This window comes from Mustela lutreola, chromosome 3, assembly GCF_030435805.1.
Source record: "Mustela lutreola isolate mMusLut2 chromosome 3, mMusLut2.pri, whole genome shotgun sequence".
NCBI classification, from domain to species: Eukaryota; Metazoa; Chordata; class Mammalia; order Carnivora; family Mustelidae; genus Mustela; species Mustela lutreola.
Window position 1 is genome coordinate 116,437,593 of NC_081292.1, and position 12,189 is coordinate 116,449,781.

General features: G+C 46.5%; 1 protein-coding gene across 1 annotated transcript in view; it reads right to left on the reverse strand.

Moving 5' to 3' along the window:
• LCT (lactase) overlaps positions 1-12,189 on the reverse strand; it is a 52,026-nt gene that overhangs the window by 29,589 nt on the left and 10,248 nt on the right. The window contains exons 3-5 of the mRNA XM_059166733.1: positions 10,379-10,462; positions 6,125-6,227; positions 3,876-3,954 (exon numbers count right to left, since the gene is read on the reverse strand). Of these exons, the coding sequence (XP_059022716.1) occupies positions 3,876-3,954; positions 6,125-6,227; positions 10,379-10,462 (266 nt within the window). The remainder of the gene's footprint in view (positions 1-3,875; positions 3,955-6,124; positions 6,228-10,378; positions 10,463-12,189) is intronic.

Here is a 12,189-nt window from a genome sequence, read left to right on the forward strand (position 1 = left end):
CCATACATCACTACATTTGTGTGTAGATATTTATATATTTTAATATTTCATATAATAAAATTCAGACAAATATAGATTTGAAATAAAACAGAATGTAAAAATGCTATCCTTACATGAATAGTCTATTTTCTATTTTGTTTTATTTTTAGTCCATTTCTCTCCTTCTGTCTTTCCATCCTTCATTTTTTAAAATAAAACACTTTTTTCTAACAACAAACCCTGAATTGATTTCCCAATCTCCAAATACTGTCCTGCGGGATGGAAAGCACAGTTCAAAAGCATGTGGCAGTAATGGGCAGAAGACATGAACAGACATTTCTGCAAAGAAGACATCCAGATGGCCAACAGACACATGAACAAGTGCTCCACATCACTCAGCCTCACAGAAATTCAAATCAAAACCACAGTGAGATACCACTTGACACCAGTCAGAATGGCTAAAATTAACAAGTCAGGAAACGACAGATGTTGGCAAGGATGTGAAGAAAGGGGAACCCTCCTTCACTGTTAATGAGAATGCAAGCTGGTATAGACACTCTGGAAAACAGCATGGAGGTTCCTCAAAAAATTGAAAATAGAGCTACCCTACGGCCCAGCAATCGCACTACTGGGTATTTACCCTAAAGATGCAAATGCAGTGATCTGAAGGGCCACGTGCACCCAAATGTTTATAGCAGCAATGTCCACAATAGTCGAACTGTGGAAAGAGCCTAGATGTACATCAACAGAAGAATGGATAAAGAAGATGTGGTGTATGTGTATATATGTACATTTGTGTGTGTGCGTGCGTGTGTGTGTGTAATGGAATACTATGCAGCCATCAAAAGAAATGAAATCTTGCAATTTGCGACAGCATGGATGGAACTAGAAGGTATTATGCTGAGCGAAATAAGTCAATCAGAGAAAGACAATTATCATATGATCTCCCTGATATGAGGAATTTGAGAGGCAGAGTGGGGAATTTGCGGGGTAGGAAAGGAAAAATGAAACAAGATGGGATTGGGAGGGAGACAAACCATAAGAGACTCTTAATCTCATGTAACAAACTGAAGGTTGCTGGTGTGGAGAAGGTGGTTGGGTTATGGACACAGGGGAGGGTATGTGCTATGGTGAGTGCTGTGAAATGTGTAAGCCTGACGATTCACAGACTTGTACCCCTGGGGCAAATAACACATTATACGTTAATAAAAATAATTAATAATAAATAAATAAATAAATAAATAATTTTTTAAAGTTTGTGGCAGTTATACCACCAGAGGGCAACCTTGAGGAAAGGTCTATGGAGGTGGGTGTGTTCGGTCCAGGGAAGAAAATATATGGGGTGGGGGTGAGGGAGGCCCAAGGACGTGCAATCCAAGAGCATCTCCTGTCCAAATGCCATCTTGTGGAGAGAGGATGACATTAGTACTAGGTTGGCACAGAGCACAGAACTGGTAGAAGCGACAGGGACACTGCAGAGGGACCTCAATGCCATGGAGCAAAGCTGGGTTTTCCAAACCTAAACACCTCCTGTTTTATGAAGCATTCGCTAATACATTTGCTAAAACAGCAGTGGGGGGGGGGAATGATCTATAGTTATGGATTATCCATAATATATGCAGGTCTCTGGAGCACAATCAGGACACAAGTAATACCCACTCAGTGAACAGCCTCAGCTGCTCTGACCCAGCCCTCCTGATCCTGGCTGTCCTCCTAGCTTGGAAGAAATTAGGTCTTGAAGAAATAAACAAACAGCTCCTGGACAAAATACAGTGTGCTCTAAAGGCTTTTTATTTTTTTAATTTAAAAATTATTTCAGTAATCTCTATACCCAAAGTGGGGCTAAAACTCACAACCCTGAGATCAAGAGTCACAGGTTCTTCTGACTGAGGTAGCCAGGTGCCCCTCGTTTACTCTATAGTTTTTTTTTTTTTTAAGATTTTATTCTTATTTATTTATTTGACAGAGAGAGACACAGTGATAGAGGGAACACAATCAGGGGAGTGGGAGAGGGAGAAGCAGGTTTCCCACCAAGCTGGGAGCCCAGTGCGAGGCTTGATCTTGGGGGGATCATGACCTGAGCTGATGACAGGCGCTCAATGACTGAGCCACCCAGGCGCCCCTCTAAAGGTTTAATGCGGGGAGTCTAGGGTTTGCCTAACTTGGGAAGAGATTTAGCACAGGAAGCCTTGATCCCTATACCTAGGCCTTTCAGGTAGCCCTCCTTCAGCTGTCCCTCCCCTGCCCCCAGCCACCTCGGATCATCCCAGATAATGCTCTTTCTCCCCCATCTGGAGAGCAGTGCTTCTCTCACAGTCTGGCATTAGAGTCATTTGTGGGCCTGTCTCCCCTCTGGGCTGTCCAGCCCCCAGTGGGCTGTCCACCGATGTCCACCTGAGTGAGGACCCCTGGATGTCAGGTTACTGTTAGCAGGCATTGGACTTTTGCTTCAGGCCAAGGTTTAGAGGGAGAGCCTTGGAACAGGTGTTACATGACATCTTGTGGTTTTGCAGGCACTGAGCTTTCAAGGTAGCCCTCCTTTTTATGGCCTCTTGAGTACTATTTTCTGAAAAGATGTGGCCAGCATGCCTCCACTGATGCCAAGCGTGGTCAGGGAGCGGTTCTGGCCTGTCTCCTCTTTCCACCGTTCATACTCCCAGGACAAAGTCTTACATGCAGCAGCTGCTTTGGGCTTGTTGGTGTGACCTGCTGGCTTAAAGTAAGTGGAGAGGACTGAACAACAGAATATACAAGTGTTGGGAGAGGAAAAGGACAAAGAGGTGGTAGCAGCTAAAGTGTATGACCTTAGACTGAGCTGTCCTAGTGAAGTCTAAGGTGAAGGACAAGGAGAGCTCTACCTGAAAGTCTGGGAAGCCAAATGCTTCTTTCCAGTCTTTGTCCTTTGTCAACAAATGCTGCGTGAACTCATGCGTTTTAACACACCCATAGAAGGCTGAGGGATCTAGGGAACCGACCTGCGGTGTTGCTCACCACACCATCTTTTTCTTGTTCACTTGAGAAGCATATCAGACTAGAGTGTGTGAGGGTGTCATTATGGGGGTAACCTCATATCCACTCTAATTTTTTTAATATGCCATTTACAAATTTTGGTACTTCAATCATTCAGTAAGAAATTATCTGCAACCACACCATAGATTAAAACCTTTCAGAGGCACCTGGCTGGCACAGTCTGTTAAACGTCTGACTCTTGGGTTTGGCTCAAGTTGTGATCCCATGGGTTGTGGGATCAAGCCCCACTCAGGTTTTGTGCTCAGTGTGGAGTCTGCTTGAATTTCTCTCTCTGCTTCTCCATCTGCTCCCCCCACCATTCACTCCCTCTCTCTAAAACACATAAGTAAATCTTTAAAAAAATAAAATAAAACCTCTCAGAAAATCCCTGAATTAGGCTTCTGCCTCACTGCAACAGCTGAATCTCCAACCTATACTACTGGCCCCTTGTGGGAAAGAGGTTTCACAGTTCACAGGAGGAAACGGGTGCAGAGAACTCCCCTCACTTGTTCAGGTCATGTAACTTCAATGGGACAGTCAGATCTATCTCTAACCCAGCCTTCCACAAACACACACTACCTCCAGCAAGCTCTTCAACTAGAAGGCAAGGGTTCAAAATCCCAGCTCTGCTTGCTGTGTGGACTTGGGCAAACCGCTAGGCTCACAAGGGCAGAAAGACAAGGGAGGATGCAAAAACACGTGAGCCTAGAGTCAGATGCAGTGGGAGACTGGCTTTCTTGCTGCTGTCCCCTTGGAGCCTTCATTTCTCATCCGGATAAAAATCACTGGCCAAGAGGCAGATGACAACAGTCCCCCGTGAGTACACACGTGAAAGAGCATTCTGCAAGTATCACGTATTGATAGTTCAATAGGAAATCTAACATTACCTTTTCTTGGAACTTGGTGAACAGCTTAGCAGAGTATTAACATCAGACCCAATGGTGAGAACCTGGTGTTCACTTATGGCTGTAAAACAAGAAGTTTAAATAAGGCTCCTGGAGGCCCAACCAACAGTGTTTATGGCTGATCAATTATTTTCTTATTTATTCCACACCCAAGCTCCAAGCAATCATTCTAAGCTCCCTGGAAAATACCATGTGCTAAAGAGGTAAGGAGGTGGGAGCTGACTTCCATGTAGCTAGAACAGTGGTTCTCAAACTTCCCTGTGCATCTGAATCGCCTGCAGACCTTGTTAAACACAGATTGCTGGGCCCACCCCAGAGTTTCTGAGCCAGTGCATTTGATGTGGGGCTCAAGGATTTGAATATCTAGCAAGTTCTCAAGGGATGCTGACCCTGCTGGTCTGAAGACCACACATGGAGAACAACTGATTTAGAAGAACTCAAACATCAGAACAAGATGGAATTTTTAAAATTGTTGTGAACTATGCATAAACAATAAATTGACCATTTTAGCCATTTAGAAAGGGATGGAACTTAAAAACAGAAATCATTATGCCATCAAATGTGAGTTAGGGTGAGGGTTATTAAATTGTATCTATGGGTGAGTGTCGTGAGGTCTATGAAGCTGGCTCAGCACTGGCTACAAGTAGTAGAAAGGGCACTACTGACCTCTACTCTACTCTACCTTATAGGGTGACTGGAATGAATACCAGGACACCCAGGAACCTGCCCTCTCTAGTAGACCTCAGCCCCTGATACCTTAACACAATCCACCTTTCCCTTGATGTGATTGGACCCTGAGTGATCTCTTGATCCATGGTCCACCAATCAGATTCACTCTCATGAATTTGAACTAAGAGACACGGAGAAGATGGTCCATGAGCTGCGGGTCTTAGATCTGAAGATTTCAGTAAGGTGCTCACCAGGGCCATGTGCAAGCTGAGGTAATGGGGAAAAGAGCAAGGATAAGTGGAGGGGGGCAAAGGTGAGAGATCTTGGAGGGAGCAGTAATGAAAAGGGACACTCAGGCACAGAGCAGTTCCCATACTTATACCTGAACCTGGAAGCCTAATGGTCTTTATTTCCAAAAGACCAAAGCATCTTTGTCACCTTTGTACAGAACCTCTCTTCTTTCTCAAGTCAATGGGAGCTAAGGGACCAAGAATACAAAGGCAAGGGACACTACGCCCAACTGGGGAGATCTCTCAGACCAGCCCTCTTCTGGTCCCTCCTCTTATTGGAACCTCAGAGTTTTAAAACTGCTACTCCCAAGCCAGTGCACCAAATATCACTCAAAACCTCACCAGCAAAAGCAGAACCCTCTTACACTGTTGGTGGGAATGCAAACTGGCATAGCCACTCTGGAAAACAGTATGGAGTTTCCTCAAAAACTTAAAAATAGAGCTACCCTACAATCTAGAATTGGCACTAGTAGGTATTTACACGAAGGATACAAAAGCAGTGATTTGAAGGGACACATGCACCCCAGTGTTTATAGCAGCATTATGCACAACAGCCAAATTATGGTAAGAGCCCAAATATCCATCAACTGGTGAATGCATAAAGAAGATGTGGTGTATATACAATAGAGTATTATTAAGCCATCAAAAAGAATGAAATCTTGGGATGCCTGGGTGGCTCAGTTGGTTAAGCCACTGCCTTCAGCTCAGGTCATAATCCCAACGTCCTGGGATCGAGTCCCACATCGGGCTCCTTGCTCGGCGGGAGCCTGCTTCTCCATCTGCCTCTGCCTGCCACTCTGTCTGCCTGTGCTCACTCTGACGAATAAATAAATAAAATCTTAAAAAAAAAATGAAATCTTGTCATTGGCAACAACATGGCTAGAACTAGAGTATATTATGCTAAACAAAATAGGTCAGAGAAAGACAAATACCATAGGATTTCACTCAGGCAGAATTTAAGAAACAAAACTGATGAACATAGCAGAAGGGAAGGAAAAATAAGATAAAAACAGGGAGAGAGGCAAACCATGAGACTCTTACCTACAGAGAACAAACTGAGGGTTGATGGAGGGAGGTGGGTGGAGGATGGACTAAATGGGTGATGGGCATTAGGGAGGGCAGTAGTTGTGATGAGCTCTGGATGTTCTAGGTAAGTGATGAATCACTCGATTCTACTCCTAAAACCAATACTGCACTGTATGTTACCTATCTTGAATTGAAATAAAAACTTAGAAGGACAAAAACAAACCTCTCCAGCAATGGTCCACTCACCCTTGAGAAGGCTAAAGAGCGGCCCGGTTGAGTTCTTCCTGGCGGAAGGGCAGTCTTGGAATCTCAGATTGAAGATAAAAATTTTCACTTTTGGCTCAATAGTCTGAAAAAGATCAAAGCCAGAAAGTGAACGGGAGCTGTCTAGAGTAAGTCTTTTGATAACAGGGATAGAGCTTCAAGATGAGAAGCTATAAATACCCTGGTTTGAGAAATGTTCTCCAGCCAGGTCATTTAGGGATGGGAGCAGACCCTAGACCCTGAGCGGGAACAGTCGACGCTTTTCAGGAACATCAGCCACTCTCCCCATTGACCCCCGGCCAAGAGACAGGTTCAACATGCTTACAAGTCTCCTCCTAGAACCTGGCCCGGTGTTGGGACCAGGAACAAGGCCATCCACTCACGTTAGGGGCCTTTGTTATGACAAGAAGCTTAATCAGGTGCCACCATAACAGTATTTATGAATGACTGGGGTTTGTGTCAGAGGAATCTGGCTTGAGGGGTGCCTGGGTGGCTCAGTCAGTTAAGTGTCCCACTCTTGATCTCAGCTCAGGTCTTGATCTTAGAGTCATGAGTTAAAAACAACAACAGCAACAACAAAGAAACACCTAATCTGGCTTGATAAGGGGAAGGTAGGTGATAGATGGAACACGATTAGCCATAAATCAATAGATTTTGAAGGTGGGGATGGATTCATGACACTCTCCTGTCTATGTTTAGATATATGACATTTCCCATGATAAAAAGCTAAAAGAAGAGGTCTTCATTCAAAAGGAGCAGATGTGACTTTTCTCTCATCTTCTTCTCCGCAGTGAAGGAAACATTTGAAGGTTGGTGTAAGGGCCTACTTAGCCAAAGGGAGCCATTTTGTTGTTTATGCAGTAAACTTAGATTGACCCTGCCCCTCCCAGAGGAACTTACTTAAAAGCAAGTCCGGGAAACCAGTCCCAGGTAGCAAAGCCCAGATACAAGGGCAGGTCAGGCCAGGTGGAGACATCCAATCAGTGGGGCACACATATTGTCTCCCTAGCTATGAAGGAGAGTGGGCCCCACCTTTTGGGTGCCAATTCTGACCAAGGTGATAGGCTAGTTCAAATATCTACTAGGGTAAATTGAAATTTAATTGGCTACCCATGTGTGACCTAGCATGACTATGCAGTTTTCTCTGTGTGTTGCAATCTCATTGGCCACCTGTGTGTGGCCAGGCTCAACCACATGACTTTTGCTCTATAAAAGTTAGTCTATGAGGCTGGGAATCATCGCCTCTTTGTAAGATACGGCCCCAACCAGTCAGTTTGATTCTTGATGCTTGGCGCGAGATAAAGCTTTGCTTGACCTTCGCTTTCTATCACTCTCGCTCCTTTGATCACAGACCCGTTATTGGGGGACCTATCTGTCGGCATACAGCTTGACTTCACCTTAAATAACCTTTTTTGGGGAGGCTGGCTTTGGTCATTTTCCCCACACCAAGTTTTCCCTCCTCCTCGGAGTTAAAGGTCACTGAGAGATACCAACACAACCACTTCCAAAGAAGGTGGGCATGTTATTTTCCGAGTCACCTGCAACAGTGTCCCTTCTTCATAGATAAGGGGTCTTCAGATTGGCGAAGCTAAGTGGCCCAGGACCACAATTAGTGGAGCTGCAGCTCACACAGCCCTCGTCCTTTCCCTGTGCTGGGAAACAGAGGATTTTCTCTATCCTTAAAGGTCAATACACAGTGGGGGCGGCTTGTGCTATCACAGGATGGGAGAGCTGGAGGAGTCTTCTGATGACCAGAGAATTCCCTGGGAGAGCAGAGCCTCTCCTACTAATAGGATGTGAGAGGCTGCTCATGCACCTCCCGCAGATTTCAGAATTCAGACGTGCTGTGGCTCTTTATCGAGATGCTGGCCCTGAGGATGGCCTCTAGCCCAGAGCACCTGTGTGCTGGTGGGAGGAGCAGCGGCTGCTGGACCCTGAGGCTCAGAGGATGTGCACGTGCTCTGGGGAGAGTGGAGGGAAACAGGAAGGGAGAGGGCACCTGCTCCCCGCTGCTCTGCATTCAACCCAGAAGGAGGCAGGGGACCTGCGCTAAGGAGGGATGGTAGGCACGCGAGGCACGCGGGGAAGAAAGCTGTGGGTGGTGTGATTTGGGTTCCTGGGTGAGAATTCAGCTGTTCTTCCTGTCCTGGGGGGCTAAGTGTGTGGGAACACTACAGGCTTGTAACCAACGACCATGGAGAGGGCCGGTCTCCTCTCCAGCTCAGTTCTGTTCTCATAGTTGGAAATCCGAGTAGCCATCCAGAATCTCTGGGATGCATCTGAGCTGTCAAGGGCAACACGTGAAATTTTAATTCCTACCTAAGGAAATAAAAGGAACAAAGAACCGCCGCAGGGCAAAACCAAGGGCAGCCTGAGTTTGTCCAAGGCAGGTTTTACTGTTGGGCTGGCCAGCTGTTGACTCAGCGTTACGGCTCTCGCCAGGCACTGGTGAGGGCAGGTCTTCTTGAAAATGTTTTGATATAAAGAGGGAAACCCTGTAAACCACATTCTCAAGCAGAAATGAAGCCCAAGCAATGCTGATGGGCTCTCTAAAGCATGCTACGTCTGCATAAGCCAGACAGTTTTAAAACGTCAGCGTGGTCTGAATCCATTCACTGAGCAACAAGCTCTGGCCAAATTCCTTAAGGAAGACAAAGGACAGGTTTAGTTATCACAGGCATCAGAAGGCTTCGAAGATGCTACATAAGCGGCCCTGAAGGACCAGAAATCTGGCACACAAGCCCACCAGGGCACAGTCAGGTCAAGGCAGTTCGGGTTCAGGAGGGAAGACAGTTACAAAAATAACTAAAATTACACATGATTTTCAAAAACGCCACCCTCACTATAATGTTCCCAACAACCTGGAATTATTTTTGTTTTGGAGAGGCAGTGTGGTGTCAGGAGAATGCCTGCTTCCAGTCCCAGCTCTGCTCCCTACCTCGTGTCTGACCTTGGTTAGGTTTCTTATGGTCTGGGGTTGGCTGTGGCGGGGGCGAGGGGGTGTGTGTGTGTGGATATTGTGAGCATCAAGTATCCCAACCAGAGCTGGGCATACAGCAGGCACGAAAACCACAGTGGCTATTACTCAAATGTCTTGCAAATGCATCTGCTGTCTTGGATTATGAGATCATATTCCTTGTAGATAATCAAAGCAGTGGTGCCTGCAAAGGGTGGCAGGAAAATCCAGAGACAAGAGGTAGGAAGGATGCTAATTCATCCATTTCCAGCTTCCAGCCTCAGGTCAAATGGAGGTCCCACCTAGCTGCTGCACTGAGGGTTTGACACTGATGAGCTTGGCCTCGCAACAGATAATTCCTCTAACCACCCACCTGGCTTGGCGGTGGGGATGTTGGGTTTCAAAACTAGGAGACACGGGGCGGAAAGCAGAGGGGAGCGGCTCTGTGCCCACCCCAGCAGGAGCAAGAGGAAGGTATGGGTGAATGCTGGTGGCCAGACATCCCCAGAGAGGCCTCTGAGAAGGTAGCTCTTCAGGGCTAAGTATGGAAATACTGCTAGGACTCGGAAGGTAAAATCCCTTCTACCCTATGAGGAGGTGGAGGGGGACAGTCAGGACTCCTGGGAATTTGGAACTTGTCTTCCACAAGGAGTTGCTCAGCAGGGACCAAGCATAGGGGAGAAAGCTAACACTTAGGTAGGTGGCAATCAGCACACTTTCTCTAACTAGTCACAATCATTATACTTAAGGAAAACAATCCTGGGAACAGGAAGAAAGGGCCTGAGGTTACAGGAAGGTTCTTATGGCTGGCATCTGGTTTAGCAGACCTGGGTGTGAAAGGTCTTTTCTTTTTTCTTTTCAGTTGTGAAATACATATACAATTTACCATTGTAACTGTTTTCACATGTATAGTTCAATGGCATTAAGTCCACTCACGCTGTTGGGTAAACACGGCCACCATCCAGGAAATGCCTTTTTAAATCTTAGAAAGAATACTGGAATTTTAATTCTTAGATTTCAGCACAAGAGATCATGTAAATATTTGCCTTAACAAGATAAGTCCCCTTATCCTTTACAGAGAAGATTGCCGACCTTCTCCCCCCGACCCCTCCATGTTCTCCAGCAATGCGGCAAGGGAGATCTATCTCCCCGGTGCAGCTCGGCCTCTCTGCCAGCTGTGGGGGCAAGCTCAGTTTGTCCATCAGCTGGGCATTAAATGCCTAATATGCTGCTGGGAACCGTCTCCATTCATCATCAATGTGAGAAATGGCTCAAATTACCTGCAGTTTACTCAGCTTCTGTGGCAAACTCGCCTCACTTTGGCATTCATAAGACAAATCAAGGGAGAGGAAATCGACAGCATCCTAGAAATAAGTAAATAGGGTCATTAGAACGTAAGCAATTTCAAGGCAAACTGCTGTTCAGAAATATCCCTTTTTCTTACTCCTATTCCTTTTTTTTTTTTTTTTTAAGATTTTATTTATTTATTTGACAGAGGGAGAGAGATCACAAGTAGGCAGAGGGGCAGGCAGAGAGAGAGAGGAGGAAGCAGGCTCCCCGCCGAGCAGAGAGCCCTAACGTGGGGCTCCATCCCAGGACCCTGGGATCACGACCTGAGCCGAAGGCAGAGGCCTAACCCACTGAGCCACCCAGGCGCCCCTTCTTGCTCCTATTCCTAAATGGATATTCTCTGAAGGGAGATTTTCCAAGGGACAAGCAGGCAGAGGACAAGTGGGGACAGAATGAGAGTGTGCATGTGGGATGTGCCTGCCTGTTTTGGGGAATATGTCACCAGGTGCTCAGCAAAGTGCTTGGAGCACAGTAAGTGCTCGATCAATGTATATGATTAAATGGGTGGATGAATGAAATGCGTTGTGCCAGAAATGGTGGCTTCCCATCAAACAGGTGAGCACTAAGGGAGTCAGGCCAGTGCGGCCCTGGTCAGCACCTTCCTCCCAGCCCTCCCATTTTGCTGAGATGGAGAGAGTGGAGCCCTCAGACACCAACAGAACCCTCAGGGATCTCTCCAGACCCTACTGGGATTTGGGGTTTCATTTTAATTGTAGGCTATAGACACTGGCTACCGTCAGGCCACAGTCTCAAGTCCGCCCCAGTGGACCCTCGCTGGGCCCAGAGTCTTATCAGAGAATATAGCTCTCACAGTTCTGGCCATACCCTCCAGAATGGTCTCTGGCCTCCATATGTTCTAAGAACTTCAGATTCGCAGAGTCTAAGCCCATCGAGATACCACTGGGCTTTCCTCTCTGCCCTTCTCCTAAGTCATTCTATCCTTATCAGGACTAGATATCACCCTGCAGAGATGATATGTTCCCTCGGGACAAAGACCCTGATAATGACAATGGCTTCGGATGACAACCAAGTGCCCTGTGGACCTTCGGTAAGTGACTCACCAGGGTTTCCCTGTGGCTTTCCTAATCAAGTCATCATCAGTTTTCACCAAATAGCCCACACCTTGCTCCGCTTTGCTTAGTACCACTCCAACCCTTCTCTCCCCACCTCCAGCTCTGACTTTCCTCTGTCGATTGTGTGCGACACCCAGTCATTGAGTTCCTCCTCTGACATCACTGTGCTCAGTGCAATGGTTGAGGACTCACATTTAAAGAGGCGTAAGAACCACAAAAGCTTACAAATTAATAGAGAGTGTTAGCAAGTACGCCAAGGACATGAAAAAACACAAAGAGTTAGAAACATGATAAGCAAAGTCCACCTCAGAGGTCGTCAAACTCACTTGGGAACTGGGGAAGCCTATAAAGACACAGGACCGTCCCTCCACGTTCAGCTGGGGCCCTTACGTGCTTTACTAGCTCTCCAGGTGATTCTGATACACAAGGCTTGGGAAGTGCTGGTCTAAACAAAAGGCTAAGTGTTCCAAGTGGAGAGAGAGCACATCAGGTGGAGCAAGGGAGTATGACTAAATGAGGCCTTCTGATGGAGAGCATATGCACATGTACATTGTAAAGGGGTAGAATTTTGCTGGAAGAGATTTGAGCAAGGCTGGGATAGGAAGGTCACATGAGCGCACATGCAAGAAGGCAGGAAGAAAGCCTAGCATACACGCTGGGGAAAACAG